Genomic DNA, 15,027 nt, shown 5'->3' on the forward strand with positions numbered 1-15,027 from the left:
TGATAACTCTAAATGGTTGATTAGTATCATTTGGTTCTGGGTCGTCTCATTTATACAAAAGTAAAAAATGTATGCATGTGCGTGCGTATCAACAACGTTTTTCAAAAGAGGTACTAGATAGCGGCACGAAATGCGGGCTTTCCGGCTTGCAAGAGAAAGCCTCATGGCTCCGTCCTCCGAATCCAAGTTACTCGTTATATTTCGTCTATGAAGTTTCAACACTTGCCATTGCTGCACTTTACGAATTGTAGATGCTGAATGGACAAAAGTATCGTAACGCATAATTCTCGTCAACTTAAAGCTGCATAGTTGAAGTGTTAGCACAAGACAAGGCGAACCTGGTGATGAGGTAAATTAGTTTAGCATTCGGAGTACACATGTTACCCTCGATGTGTAGTTATCTATTCGGATCATGCTCAGCGACATAGTCGCCGCTTCTCTCACATAAGATGGCAACTTATATAATTTGAAGTCAGGTACAAACCAGATCGACTTTTTGCGTTGTTATTGCGCTTTTGTGACACCCAGACTATGCTCAATCGCATGTTACGAAGGAGTTGTCGAGCACCGACTAAGTGTTCCTATAGAGTATTGGCCAGATGTGATTTGCTTGGCACTGTTACAGCTTTGAGAAGCAAGGGGCTTTTGATCGGATCTTGATGAATCAAAACATTTGGTGGTGCAGTTAGAACTTTGCCTTGTCTAAAGGTTTGCAATATTATAGCCATTTTTCAACACACTCAGCGTATGACTCAGGTGAATAGATCTATCACGCACTCCAACTCCCATTGGGTGTCACATATGCCATGACAAATGTTATGGCTCAGGTATGTACTGGTGGTCAACATGTTATGGGTAGCCACATGCGCAAGACGTGTCAACGGGTGAAATATTATTGGTCAACTTCGATACACCCCTAATCGGGCCGTAATTGTAGTCTTCGTTGGTCGTCTGAGCAAATTTACTCATCTTGGTGCAGCGACATCGGTTCTGGTAAGTATACAGCCAAATGTCCCTGATGCGACGTGCTCTTTTCTAAGTTTGCGCTAAAACTGCTGTTCATCCCTGCGACACATTGCCGCATAATCGACAAAATCATCCTGAAAGAAATAAAGCGTCATGCAACAAAATCGCGACGCTTTGGTAGGAGGCAAGACACTCAAAAGATGACAGAGGCAGACGGAGCTCACGAGTATTTATTGCGAACAAATAAATATGAGAGACCGCCGATTACCTGCCAAGACATGTATGGTCTAAAATTATAGGACAAAATTGTGCCCAGGCTTCATCCAGTGTCTTACCGTCGTAGTCACAAGGATATTGAGCTATACACTCAATATTATCAAATGATTGCGATCAAGTCCAGTGCTCCATAATCCTATTAAGTCATGTGGCGGCTAAGCTTCTGTACCGTTCGGTGCAAAGCAAGTTGCTAATGTTAAAGAAACGTCTGATGGAGCTCGGAAACGCCCAGGGAACTCAAAATGATGGCGTTGCTCAAAGGGATGCATTTTAAGTTGTATCATTTGAGTATCGTCCGTATGTCGAGACTTTTGGAGAGATCGGACACGTTGCCACAACGAAAAAACTTATAGGACATAGAAACGCGATGGAAATCTCTTGCCTGTCTTCATTTGAGTCAGAGTATTGGATTCAATATAGAACGGATTGTGGGTTGGTTGCTTCAGAAGCAACTTATGAAGCGGACGAGCGTACCTCAACCTACAACCCCGTGAGAGTTTCAGGCCCCGCTTTGTCGAAAGTACCCTCTTACTTTTGACGTTTACGAACTGACGAATACTCTTTTCTTAAGTGAAGACTTGACATTTGACTGTATTTGCAAGCTCTTGTAAAAATGTAGGGCTGTCCAGCACTAAATGATGACCTCGACATCACTCTGTGCACTTTGCACAGTCAAGCATCGAGATACTCCGCAACGAATTGTTAGGCACCTTGTACAGGAAGCTTAGAATTAATGTTAAGGCAGAGAGAGTGGATTTACATGCCCTAACCAGGAGCAGAGCCAAATGTCATAAAAAATCGAAACAAGTTTGCTCTACTCATACATACATAACTTAGTTTGATCAAGACTTATATTAGCCATATCTGATTTACTCCGTTTCATAAAGAGTCAATACGGAATGTATTGCACGACTTGCGGTTAATCACATTCCAATAACGCTCTTTTCGTAATTAGTAGGTATGGTACTTGTAACGGGGTAACACGTACCCTTGTGATAAAGGGAGGGTCACACCATCTTGTGCGACTGTACTAAGGTGTGTATGACACAGCTAGTGTAATCACACAGTGGTGTGGCTACACTGTAACAAGAAGACACCGCGTGGCAGGATTGCCAGGAGTAATGAATGCATTATACTATATTAGTTTAGTTTTGCTGTATTAATTAAGTATGTCTATATTTATCAGAAAAATCTAGGGTTGTCAATATTGGCGGCTCTGTCGCAACTAAAACAATTAAATGCAGTCTTGTTTCTGAATAGAAGTGTTTGTTTGCCTTGGTAAGGCATGAGTACTTAAAAGTAGCGGATTGCAACCGGCTACACTGGTACTGATTCTCTGATAGAACGTAGGGTCGGTGACCTTAGCTTGACTTCCTTTAAGCATAGAGCTACTAGACGAGTTCTATCACAGTGAAGTGGTGGCAGCCCCGTTGCCTATGCCGCTTGAGCAAAACGTTCGGATGCACGATTGCACCGTTGCTTCTCATTGCTAGGCTCGGTGTACTATAGCACAAAGTCTGTTAAAATCTCATGATGAATGCCACAAGTAAAGAATACTTTACGGGGTACATGATTGCCCAACTTGGTGAAGAAGAGAAGCTCAGCTGAAGGAGCAATTCCTACTATCGGCCAAAGAGGTACAAATGGTAATTGCGACGTGTGATACGTGTCAGCGGACTAGGCTGTCGCTTGAGTTAGTCTAATGGTTTGACAAAATGTTGGGTCAGTTCTTTTTAGTTACTATCTCAGCATGTAGGCACCAAAGTACTTTTACCGCTTGAATGCGTCCAGCACATCACGGTCTTGGCGGGAGGTTACGATGTGACAATCCCCCACGGCAAAATGATAATATTTAAAATCTGTATCTACAAGCTGGCTAATTTTACCTTGATCAGGTGAGCGACATTTTTTAGCTCGAAATAGAGTCCTGAGGATTGAAATGATTCAGTCTCATCACATTTTTATCTTCAACTGCGTTTATCTTCTTTATTGGATAGAATACTTCTCACTGCTTACCCTCACTGTCAATTCTACAAATATATGATAACACAGTCTTCTTCTATTGCGCCAACAAAAGACTTAAACCTGCTTACTTTAATTCTAGTTCTGAAGGTTTTGTGCTATCATGTACGCAGTCCATTGCCGTCGAGCAAGATAAACATCAGTTTTTTTAAATTGATCAGTCTTTAAGCTATATAACATAATCCAAACGTTCTAGCGCTATCTTGAGCCGCTTCATTTTTAAGCTTTAGTATAGTATGCTACAATTGAGCAAGATATAGCCTTAAAGACGCGGTGACAGTTTTTTGCTATCGTGAAAATTTTCGATGTTGTTATCGCCAGGCGATTCCTCACGACGTATTTACTACGTAATTCCAATCATATAGGTCGAGAAGGCGAAAATGCTAAATCATGTCGACTTCGCCTTCACTCAAACAGAAAATAGTTTAATTACAAGCGGTACAACAAGATCATCAAACCAAACATTATGCGGCTGATTCGTTCAGTTTGTGATAAAGTTTTCTTGCTCAGTCTACCCTTGGGGATATGAGATTAATATTTTAGATTCTATGTTCTTCAACGCAATTAACATCTACTAGATCAGATGGTATTTGATTAATACGTGACACTTTACACACTGAGTTCGTTAATTTTATTCAGTTAAGTGCTTGGGTGCTTCAAACTTTACATTTGTATGTCCGAATCCGATACCAAAAAGATCTAGGAAGCCAGTCGGGGAAAGGACAAAGATACCAACCACCAGGTGAACAAAGGGATTGCATCCTCTTCATTCTTAAAAACAGATCGAAACCCAAAGAGCAGTAGCCTTTTTTTCGCTTCACGCAAGTATCTTTTCGTCATGCAACCCATTACAAAGACGGTTTTAATTACGGGTAGTACGCGTAGTATTGGTCTCGCTCTGGCTAAATACTACGCAAACGCCAACTGGAACGTCATTGGAACGGCTAGAGCCAACAGCAGTACAGATCAGGTACACATCCATTTCTATACCTTGAAAAGTCATTCCGTACTGAACTATCTATGATTGATGTAACAGCTTAAGGCTCTCTCGCCTTCTAAGATTGTGACGTTAGATACGAGTGATGAAGCCTCTATTTTCGAGGCTGCGCAGCAACTGAAGGATGTTCCAATTGATCTTCTTATGAATAATGCAGGACTTTGGATACACGGCGACTTCATGTCAAGCTCAAAGGAAGATATGATGCGACACTATGAAGTGAATACAGTTGGCCCATTCCTTACGACTCGTGCACTCTTGCCGAACCTCAAACTTGCTGCTCAGACTAACGGCGCTGCCTATGTCGCGCAATTGAACACCACTTTGGGTAGCATCAGCAACAATACGCCGAAAATGGAAGCATTTTTTAGCAAAGCATTTGGCTACACTGCATCCAAGGCTGCGCTTAATATGGTCACTCGCTCAATGGCTGTTAGTCTACGTAAAAGTAATATCGGACTCGTGACAATCAATCCTGGATACGTTTCCACCGATATGACCAATCACAAAGGTTACTTGAAACCTTCGGAATCGGCAGAGGCCATGGCGAATATTTTAGCAAATTTGACATTGAAGGACTCAGGTAAGTTTTTGAATTCGGACAAGAAGATTCGAGCTATTGAACTGCCATGGTAGGAGTAAACGTATGGCTGGAGGAATCGATCATAGCAATAACTAGTCCATACCAAATTTAATTAAGCATACATTGGCCTGGATACAGTGATGAATTGTTCGTTATGTAGGCTGTTTGATCAAGGATTTAAGTACAAACTATTAGAGATAGAGTACCTAGCGAATGTTAAACGACAACTGTGTTAATTCTCCCTAGCTAGCACATGCTTTGAAAACTTTCGAGCTTGCACCCAGAGATGCAGAACTTGGATCCAAAATAATAATCAAATTATGAGGTGTGGGCATATTATGTCCACACTTCAGACGCTAATTTGGATCAGTGCGTGGCCATGCATCTGCATGTTCGGCTATAAATTCACGCAATGTGCGTGGCTTGTGTCCCAGTAACTTTTCCAATGTCCCATATTCGACTTCTTGTTGCGCCCCAGATTCCAACGCTCGAGCAATTCCTAATTCCTCCTCGATTGCATCACCAGGCACGCCTCGTACCCATCGCGCGGGTTGTACTGCCCACAATGGAAAATACGAATAGGTCACTTTATCTTGAATTTCTAATGAGAATATATCTGCAACTTCTTTAAAACTTAAGGCTTCAGGTCCCGTGAGCTTATATAACTCTTCAGGTGCATCCTTTATGAGCAGCGCACTTAAACTTTCTGCAACATCTAGAGGATGTATAAAAGCAATACGTCCTGTTTTGACGCTCATTGACAATGTTCGTCCACAAATTAAATCATAGAGTCGCCCGCGTAGAAATGCGTCCATACCTGTAGACGCTCGTACAATCGTCAGATTTTCTGGTCTATCTTGAAATGATCGTTTCAATTCCTTTTCCAACCTCCAATTTTGTCTCCCTATAGTAGAAGCAGAATGTTCGGTCACGAATCCTTCAGTCCACGATAACTTGATAACTCGATGATTATTCAAACCAAGAGATGCAATATTTTGTTCACAACATAACCACTCGTCCATTGAATTGCTTGGTAAATTCATTACATCGTCTCCACATCCATTAGCAGCTAAAATCACTCCATCACATCTACCAAAAGCTTCGCGAAGATCTCGTGTATCAGACCAATCTGGATTCGTCTCATGTTCATGAGAGATTAAAAGACTGGGAAAGTGTAGACGGAGAGATTGGACGATGTCTCGAGAACGTGATGAAATTAAAAATTTGACTTGAGACGACAAAGTAGGAGCGAAAGAAGATGTAAAGTGTAAGAGGGAGGACGCGAATGAGAGTGAATTGTGCGTAACCGGGAGGAGGTACGTTGGCATCGTGGTAGAATCAGATGTATCTGAGTTGATGTGTGGTTACATGAATTTATTTATGAAAATTTACATTACGAATTAATAAAGTTTGAAATTACGTTTGATAATCACCGACCATCCACAACCTGCGTCTTGGTACATCATCGCTTCTTGCTTCTTATCTTTGTATGTCATTGTTCTCTTCGTGTAAAGTTTGTGTAAAACTAACAATTCAATCAGCGAGGGGTGTCGATTGCCAACCATGGACCAGTTCCATGCGTTGACCGGCTGAGATAAAACCCTTTGAACCTGATCCGGTTCATACCGGCGGAGGAACTGCTGCTTTCATTTGTTTTTGACGTTTCATGTGTCCTGTTCCATGATTCTTGTCCAGATTTACTTCAGGTATTCGATTGTTTTGTTAATTTGACTTTTAAAAATCTTATAATCTTATTGATTCGTATCTACAGATTGTCCAGATGCTTGCTAGTGTTGTCACTTACTCTGTTATGGCTACAACTCTTCTTCTTGTCGCACTATACGCCATTATTGTAAGTCGTCGCATGGAAATCAATACGGTTACTGCATTTGTCAGGTATATTACTTGTCATTTCTATTCATTACCTTATAAACTAGACATTCTTGTCATTTTAGTGCCAAAAACTCAACTTCGACATTGCGCTTAGCCTGGTGTCTCTTTTCGGCGGGTATTGGAGCAGGTACACTTTTTGCATTCCCTCAAATTGGTGTCGATGCAGGATCGTGGGGGGTGATTGGTTATGCATTGTCTGGAGTTGTGGGAATGCTAGTGTTGGCATTTGTTGGACCATATATGCGTTCAGCATTGGGTGAAAATGTTACCATGACGGACGTTGTCTCGACCCGATTTGGGTATATTATGCAGCTTTACGTTGGATTTATTGCGATGTTTTACCAATTTATATGCCTTGCTTCGGAATATACTTCGATTGCGCAACTTACGACAATGATATCACCAAATGCACGACCAATGATTACAATACTTATTGTAGCGTTTTTAACAAATTTATACCTCACGATTGGAGGTCTTCGAGCAAGTCTTGCTACTGATGTATGGCAAGGTATTGGTGTCGTTGGTCTCGTTGCTGTCGTATGCATTGCCATGTTTCTTCATGTTTCTATCCCTGATGGTGCATGGTCGGATACAAAAGTTGCGGCCTTTACAACGTCAGGCTTTGAAACACTCGTTACGCTTAATATTGCAGTAACAGCTGCCAGTTTGTTCTTCACAGGCTTCTGGCAACGCGTTTATGCAGCGTATGACAATAAAACCCTTCGCAATGCCTCATATATTGCTAGCTGTATTATTGCATTGTTTACAGTGGCACTAGCAATCGCGGGGATGGTCTCGTATCTCGCGTATCCAGACGGAGATTTGTTCTTTGCAATTTTGATTGATATGGGCCAAGGTTGGCAGGTTCTCATTGTTGTGGTCATTGCTATGTTATCAAGTGGCGTCTCGGATTCAATCCAGATGGGCCTTGTAGCAGAGCTAACGACGTGTTTTCCAAACCTTTCGCTTCTACAAGCACGCATCATTTGTGGTAGGTACTAGATTTTTGTGGCTGCAAATATTATTGGTCTGAGTATTTACATGTCATTATTGTAGTATTATTGAATGCACCGGCGATCGTCATTGGCTACCAACAATATGATATATTGACGCTCTATTTAATTGCTGATTTATTGTGTACGGCTGCCGTGGGTCCAATGTTGCTTGGCACGTGGAAACGTGCGACTCGCTCTGGCGCCTTAGCTGGAAGTGCTGCTGGTTTGGTCACGATCTTTATTTGTGGTGTCATTATGCAGGGTAAATTTTTGGGTGGATTTAACTGGTTTATCTTGCCCGAAGGTCTTTATTCTCAAAACAGCATGATTACATTTATTGTCACGCTAATTGTCCCACCAGTTGTAACTGTGGTTGTATCATTGATGACGAAAGTTAAAGAGAGCCAAGTAGCCAAGGACGACAGCTTTTTACTTGAAAGCTCTCCTATTCAAGAAACAGTCAATTAATACTTTGAATGCACGTAAGTAACTTCATACACATGCTAGCATTTTCTTGAGGAACAATAAATATGTAAGCTTCAATTATTTCATCAATATTTTGGTGATGCTTACGCCACATGTGCACCGTCTGGACGATTGTTAATTCTTGAACTTACCTATACTATAAATCGAAATAGTACAATAATTTTGAAAAAGAATACATTGAAAGGTACGAAATGCAATACGATGCTATTATTTTACACGTCAAAGCTATCTACGACGGCATATTGTGGGAGGATCTACAGGTTACGAGCAACTTACACAGACGCTTGAGTACGTTGATGCTATCACTCCACGTTTTCATTTAATCACGAGACTTCATATACATCACAGCGTCACCCCATGCTTGTCTAATCAAATGTCACAAGATGAGAATCCATGCTACTTAAAGCAATGGCAAATGCTTGCACAGGGGTGAAAGGGTGAGCATAATCCATCGAATACACTTGACGGTCTTGTGTGCGTCCAAAAAGCATGAGGGTCTTGTCCATATCATCCGGATGTGAGAGCAAAAAGTTCTTTACGGATGCAGCAGCCACACGACCACCAAAATCCAGACAATAAGCTTCAAGTGATTCAATCCATACAGGTGGTTTGTTAATCAAGTGCAACGCACGAGCAGTGTCCGGGTTCTCTACTTGCGCTAAGATTGTGTCCTCTTTACTCTCGGGTCTCCACGGCTGTACCATCCACGACGGTGTACCGTCCACTGCACTATCAACATTCTCCAATGGAGCTACTAGTGGCAAAGCCACTCGCATTTGACGAGGCGATTTTCCAAACGTGGCTGCATATTGAACTGCTCCAAGCTCAAGGGGTACCTCTCCTCTAATATCATACATTGTATACTGAGACCCCATGTAATTTTTGTCCAATCGCGCAACGGGAATTGGTGCATTTAGTGGGTATCCACCATCTTCACTCTGATTGGTCGAAAGATCTAAATTTGTCGCTAAGGAAATGATAAAACTCACCGACATATCGTATTGTCGACGACGCACAGCGGTACATAATAATGTATCCGAGTCTTGGGTATACAATTCATAGTTTCCACCACCTCGAGTACGAATGTAGCATTGCATCATGAGTGATTGTGGAGGCGATGGGGTCATAAGAAAGTGTGCCAACATGGCACTATTAAGTCTCGCAGTACGAATGAGTAACTGTCGTAATGCAACATCAGCAGGAGGTGGAGGTTCCACGGGTGCTTGGTCACATACTACAATGTGGTCACTCAAACTTGCCTTCTTCATTGATTCCGAGCAGTACGGACATGTAACTTTCATTTCATTAGCCATTCGTTGTGCATGACGTGATGGAGCCAAGAGTGAAAATCCAATGGCTTCACGACACATAGGACACGATCCACGTTCACTTACCCATCGTTCAATACAATCTTTACAAAAGATTTGGCCACAGCACGTAGCTTCAGTAGCATTTGTAAATACTTCTTGACAAATGGCACATTCAAGCATCTTGCGTGTGTTTTCAAGTGCTTCCAATTGCTCATCACGAGGAATAGGTTCAAGTGTGGGGTACGCGAGGGTACTCACGAGGTTACTCACAGCGAGAGCCGAAGCAGCAGTTCGTTGTCCTAAGTGACGGCTTTTTAAAGCCGAATGGATCTCAAAGAGCATGTCAACGACTTCTCCCACACTATGATGCGTTTCATCCATCTCCATTTCCGGCTCAAGTTCTGGTTCAGCTTCATCTACGTCCATTTGTTCATGTTGATTACTGGAAAAGGGGAAAAATTGAGTTTCTGACGTCGTAGCTTCTTCATCGATTATCGAGTGACGTTCACTCTGACGTCGTAGATTCCGACTACTAGCCATTAAATCAACAAGACCTTCTCCTTCAGCAAAGAAACTCGAGACTTCAATATCCATATCAAATCGTTTGTGACGTGGTGTCACACGTGGACTGCTACGTGGGGAGAGGAGAATGAGCTCACTGAGTGTACGTGTCCGATGCATTTTATTGCTATGTTTTGGTACCGTGACGACACGAAGACGACGCTGAGCAAAACGAGAGGCAGAAATTGGTGCTGCACGTGCTTCAGTAGGTCCAAAACTGTTATTAGGACTTGAAAGATTCGGGGTCGGAATGATTGTTGCTGCCATTGCAGTGTCCATGATAAATTGCCACTTTAATCGGTTATGTCGGAAGTGTGCAAAATGTCCCACAAGAGTGAAGATCAGTGGCTGGCTTGAGTGAAATCCGCAAATGACTCGACCTTGTTGCCGTGTAGAATTGTGTATAGCTTAAGCTACCGACTGTTCTTCTCTCTCGTGGGATTAAATACTAAAGTTAAGACTAAATCTCTGCCCTTCCCCTGCACTTCCGTCCTCTCGACTCGAAGCTTGAGTGTTGTAACACCGTCTCTTCCACCTGACTCGAGTTAGAAGATTTGTATGAGACAATGTATACAGAGGTACGGAGGCTCCACACAGTGTCTTTAGCCATAACTTTTGGTGTACAAATTGGTAAAAATGGGGTTGGTACTGGAACTGGCACACAGTTTCATTTACTTGAGGTAATGGGTGTGGTATGGCAATTGATACATTTAATTAAGAGATAAAAACAAGAATAAAATGAACGTTTCGGTCCACTGCAATGACGATGAAGCTGTGGTCGAGATGGTGGAGGGACGTAAATAATCTTCGAATTGGAACAAGAAGTTGGTACAGCCGGAGAGAGGAAAGAACAAGCCAGAAGTCGAACTGCGTTAACAAGCCATGTGACGTTACAGATTAAATCAGTTTATTCAAGTGTATTATAATAATATAATCGATCAAAGAAAGGTGGCAACTTGGCGACAAAATTGGCCACAAACGATGCAGATTAGAATAGTATTATTAAAGCCGGCACAAAATTGACAAGTACCATCGTATTCTTGTGTGCATGATCGCAAAAAAGAATTTCAAAAATTTAAAATTCTACTAAACGACGTGTGAAGACGATTTGTGGGATTTTTTGACTCGCTTTCTTACGGTTTGTAGCATTTCTTCGACCGTAAGACCTAAGCGACCTCGCCACAGCTCGTACAATTGCAGTGGATCTTCATCATGAACTGCTTGAAGCATTGTTTTTGCCTTGTTTTTGTCGTTTAATAGACCAAACCAGTCACCACGAGGGTATACAATACAACTTGCAGCGTATCGATGACCCCCGAAATGACTAGACGTATACAAATGTACTGATTTATTTGTTTTGTGTGTCAAAGTCTTGAGCCACTGCAATAATTCCGGTCCCCTGCATCCACAGCGTTTGTCTCTATAGAAAACAATAATTTTTCAGATATTATAGCATTTCGAGATTTCATATCATCAATGTACCTGGCAACATGACCGCAGACCATAAAATGTAAACCTTCTTCCATTCGCTTATACCGGAAATTTCTAATGCCAAGTTAAAAAAGCACTCATATTAGAAAATGACTTGTCAAAAATACTATTTACTCCAGTCTCTAACTCTTTTTCCAGCATAGCTTGAAAATCCAAATTCTTGTCCAAAGACATGCTCACCAAGTTAGAAACTACATCAAAGTAGCCGTCAACATCGTTTAGAAAAATGTACAAGCTCAAACCTGTTGACTTACTTTGTGATGGAACGACATCATATACACGCAGAGACTCGGGAAACACTAAAAGATCATGTGCGTCATCCTCTCGCTTCTTTGTTGGTACATTACTGTCTCTCCACTGTCCACTGCTACATATACTGGTATATGGAATTGCAGCTGTCAGGAGCAATGGGCTTATCTTTGCCATCCGGATGTTTTCCCCGTAAAGGTTCGTTAATGCGGCCATATACAGACTCAAAATATGCTTTGGCGACTGCTCTAGTTTTGCTGGCCAAGCAATCGGATTCGTATCCTCGGGCTCCACAATCACAAAGTGACGTTTGTAGAATCGCACGGAGCCTTCAATGAACAACTGGTTGCTTACGTCTGTCGGTTTAGCATCTTCACCTATAGCTGCTCGTCGCTGAATTCGCTTCGCACGACGCGTAGCAATCTGTTCCGGAGTTAAAAGCTTGCCGAGCTTTAAAGTGTCGGTACTAAACATCTGGACGTGGTAGCTTAGAAATGGTGAACTTACAAGATGTGGCATGATGTAGTCGTCGAGAGACTTTGCGGGGGAACCATGACGGATAGCACAAGACCTAAATTTTAGTCGAAAGATCCACATTTATATTGACACTTAATACCCATGTTTTAATTATATGTTATGTTTCTTTTAAGTCACACTGCAAAAAACCCTTCATTACTTTTATATACCGGTAACTTGTCAGGCATCTGTCAGAAAGGATATCCAGTACATGTAATACTGCTGATGTATGGCAGGCCAAAGATTTTACAGATGTCGATGAGAAAACTAACTTCATGGTAAGTATTCCAGAGCTCAAAAACACCATTTTTATGTTTTCGGATCAAAGGCTTTCTTTCATCTTGGTGTCCGCGAGTCGGAACGGTCCTAATCACCGGCGAAATGCGGGGGTATGAGTATCTTTCGGAGTCTTGAAAAGCTCTAAAGTGTAAAATATCTGACCAGATGATCGCAAGATATTCGACAGATACGCTGATAATCTCAGCGAGAAGTAGTAGAAACCAACGATGATACTGATCTAATACTCAGGCTTTGTTATGGACTTGGCTTATTACACTGGCTTTCGAAGCTAATCGGGCTTTAACAGGACATGTTCGCTTTAGTCGTCTGCATGACTTAATTTCTAAACTCTTGATTTCGATCATTTGGTGCGATATGCCGGCCGTTTCGCACACGCCACTCAAACTTTGATGATACGCGTCCCTATCGCTGTCACGTTGAAAAGCGTCGGTAGAGGTCGTCGTATGGCAAAAGTGTCATATGCCTCTATGGGTGGTAACACCGTATTAAGACTTTGTTCAGAACAAATTTCTGTGAGAGGGCTAGCGAGTACTTCGAATAGCAGGATTCGCTTAAGATGGCATAAAGTGACTGACCTCAATTGATATACATCGGTAATTAATATTGGAATGATGCTAAAAATATTCCCTTCTTGCTTTCAAAAGATCTTTCAAACATTACTTGGAAGAGCTGTATTCAGTTTTTGAATCTTCTTTAACCATTTTGTCGATTTTATAAGTGATAAGCCAACAAACTCAAGGTGCATCAATACTCTTCGGCATTTTGTTCGTTCTCTAAGTTTTTAAAATTGACACTTCTGGGGATGCTCAACTCGACAACAAAGCCCTCATATTATATTACATATTTGGGCGATTTCTCGCCAGTGTCTAATCACTGATTAACCAGAGAAGCGAGATTACACCCTTGTTTTTTCCTTAATGTAATTTACCACTAGTAACATTCCTGGAATCTTCTCTCTGACCAGCTGCGATGTAGTACAACATCGGCAACTATGACCGCAGTTAACGGCAAGGAGCAAGACCACGAAGACTTACTTGCGCGACTGGTGCGTGACCTAGAGTCGAAGAAGACTCTGTGTCTTGTCAAGGTCTACGCCGGTGTGTCCCAGCTAAATCGGCACGTGAAGAAGATCAGTCCGTTGGTCCATCCAACATTTGGCGAGCAGCCTGGCTTCTTCATCGACGAAGACCAGCTTGTTCCATTCCGAATGGTGGTGTTCGGACGATGTATGATTGGACCATACATCTGCACGATGCTGCATCAATGGGCTACATAGAATGGCCATGGTGGAAGAGTGCCATGCTCAAGGTGAATACGTGCTGGATGGCACAACGCTTCGAATCCCTGATGTGGCGTATGTGCCTCGACATAATGCAAGGCAGCTGATTGAAGCTCAACGATGGAATCGTGGTGGAGAACATTTTGCTCCGACGTTCGTGGTGGAAATCGACATACTCACAGGTCCACATTCCAAGCTTGATGCTCTTGATCACAAGATGCGGCTCGAGTACTTTCCTCATGGTGTGCAATTGGGATGGCTCACTGATCCAAAAAACAGAATCATGTACGAATACAAGCAATACACCCGACAAAATTGTCTTGTTCGACGCGTTAACAGCGCGTGGAGAGATCTAGACGGTGGTACCGTTCTTCCTGGCTTTACTCTTCGTTTCAAAGATTTGGACCATGTGTTGGACCAGGAATCTGGATCGTCATCCGAAGAAGAAGTTGAGTCAGTATGTCCTGTTTCAGCTTGCAGGCTTCGATTTCGATCGCCTGGTGCAATTGTCGCTCATGTCGAATGGCACCGTGTTGAAAGTGCTGAAGCGACGTCGAGCAAACCGTGCGAACCATTAATTCAATTGATTTTCTTACGTTAGTAGACGCCTCTCATGAGCAATTGGTAATATCCATCTAATGCTTTTTTAATATCTTGGATGATATAAAAAAGAGAAGATGATTATGCCAACAGTTTCGCGACAGAAATATCAGTCTATATTTTCTTCGGGTGTTGTGATAGGGTTTGCCACATCGCCTGGCCATGACGCACCAGCGTACATATCCCGCTTATCGTCCGCTTGACGAACACGACGTTGAACTCTTTCAAGAAGCTCCTATCGTTTCTGCTCTCTAAAGCGAGCGATTCGAAATCAGGGAACATGGTAAATCCTGTATATCATTAAGAGCATAAATTATCTATCATCTACCACAAACTCGGCGTCACAGAATCGCGATGGTGCATAAGAATGACATATTTGGTTTCGCTCATTGATCAGATTTAAGTAGCGGTGTTTAATGCAATACCAAGGGACACCATAAATGTCTTCCATGCTGATGCATCAAGATCTATCAACCACCCGCCATCAGTCCTACCTCCGAACC

General features: G+C 42.2%; 9 protein-coding genes across 9 annotated transcripts; 5 read left to right on the forward strand and 4 right to left on the reverse strand.

Moving 5' to 3' along the window:
* Positions 1-581: 581 nt before the first annotated feature.
* On the reverse strand, positions 582-848 carry PHALS_13042 (uncharacterized protein; the record flags this gene model as incomplete). The annotated part of the gene is made up of 2 exons (XM_024728716.1): positions 582-702; positions 778-848. The coding sequence occupies 2 exons, from the start codon at positions 846-848 to the stop codon at positions 582-584; spliced, it is 192 nt and encodes a 63-aa protein (XP_024579165.1).
* A 639-nt stretch (positions 849-1,487) lies between these two features.
* On the forward strand, positions 1,488-1,736 carry PHALS_13043 (uncharacterized protein; the record flags this gene model as incomplete). Its single annotated transcript, XM_024728717.1, has 2 exons — positions 1,488-1,535; positions 1,596-1,736. 2 exons carry the CDS (start codon positions 1,488-1,490, stop codon positions 1,734-1,736), a joined length of 189 nt encoding a protein of 62 aa, XP_024579166.1.
* A 2,366-nt stretch (positions 1,737-4,102) lies between these two features.
* Positions 4,103-4,897, forward strand: PHALS_13044 (hypothetical protein F441_01586; the record flags this gene model as incomplete). Its single annotated transcript, XM_024728718.1, has 2 exons — positions 4,103-4,234; positions 4,301-4,897. 2 exons carry the CDS (start codon positions 4,103-4,105, stop codon positions 4,895-4,897), a joined length of 729 nt encoding a protein of 242 aa, XP_024579167.1.
* A 303-nt stretch (positions 4,898-5,200) lies between these two features.
* Positions 5,201-5,887, reverse strand: PHALS_13045 (NAD(P)-binding domain; the record flags this gene model as incomplete). The annotated part of the gene is made up of 1 exon (XM_024728719.1): positions 5,201-5,887. The coding sequence occupies one exon, from the start codon at positions 5,885-5,887 to the stop codon at positions 5,201-5,203; it is 687 nt and encodes a 228-aa protein (XP_024579168.1).
* Positions 5,888-6,129: 242 nt separating this feature from the next.
* PHALS_13046 (solute:sodium symporter family) lies at positions 6,130-8,200 on the forward strand (the record flags this gene model as incomplete). Its single annotated transcript, XM_024728720.1, has 7 exons — positions 6,130-6,135; positions 6,254-6,331; positions 6,386-6,415; positions 6,479-6,550; positions 6,616-6,740; positions 6,800-7,728; positions 7,794-8,200. The coding sequence occupies 7 exons, from the start codon at positions 6,130-6,132 to the stop codon at positions 8,198-8,200; spliced, it is 1,647 nt and encodes a 548-aa protein (XP_024579169.1).
* Positions 8,201-8,583: 383 nt separating this feature from the next.
* Positions 8,584-10,368, reverse strand: PHALS_13047 (tubby-like protein; the record flags this gene model as incomplete). Its single annotated transcript, XM_024728721.1, has 1 exon — positions 8,584-10,368. One exon carries the CDS (start codon positions 10,366-10,368, stop codon positions 8,584-8,586), a length of 1,785 nt encoding a protein of 594 aa, XP_024579170.1.
* Positions 10,369-11,175: 807 nt separating this feature from the next.
* On the reverse strand, positions 11,176-12,348 carry PHALS_13048 (Thioredoxin-like fold; the record flags this gene model as incomplete). The annotated part of the gene is made up of 5 exons (XM_024728722.1): positions 11,176-11,509; positions 11,572-11,634; positions 11,708-11,771; positions 11,835-12,279; positions 12,337-12,348. 5 exons carry the CDS (start codon positions 12,346-12,348, stop codon positions 11,176-11,178), a joined length of 918 nt encoding a protein of 305 aa, XP_024579171.1.
* A 1,108-nt stretch (positions 12,349-13,456) lies between these two features.
* On the forward strand, positions 13,457-13,930 carry PHALS_14658 (hypothetical protein F441_20256). Its single transcript, XM_024728723.2, has one exon. It carries the CDS (start codon positions 13,637-13,639, stop codon positions 13,919-13,921), a length of 285 nt encoding a protein of 94 aa, XP_024579172.1. The 5' UTR covers positions 13,457-13,636; the 3' UTR covers positions 13,922-13,930.
* PHALS_13049 (hypothetical protein F444_22744) lies at positions 13,929-14,525 on the forward strand (the record flags this gene model as incomplete). Its single annotated transcript, XM_024728724.1, has 1 exon — positions 13,929-14,525. The coding sequence occupies one exon, from the start codon at positions 13,929-13,931 to the stop codon at positions 14,523-14,525; it is 597 nt and encodes a 198-aa protein (XP_024579173.1).
* Between the last annotated feature and the right edge of the window lie 502 nt (positions 14,526-15,027).

The sequence above is a fragment of the Plasmopara halstedii genome (assembly GCF_900000015.1).
Source record: "Plasmopara halstedii genome assembly, contig: Scaffold_650, whole genome shotgun sequence".
Lineage (NCBI taxonomy): Eukaryota > Oomycota > Peronosporomycetes > Peronosporales > Peronosporaceae > Plasmopara > Plasmopara halstedii.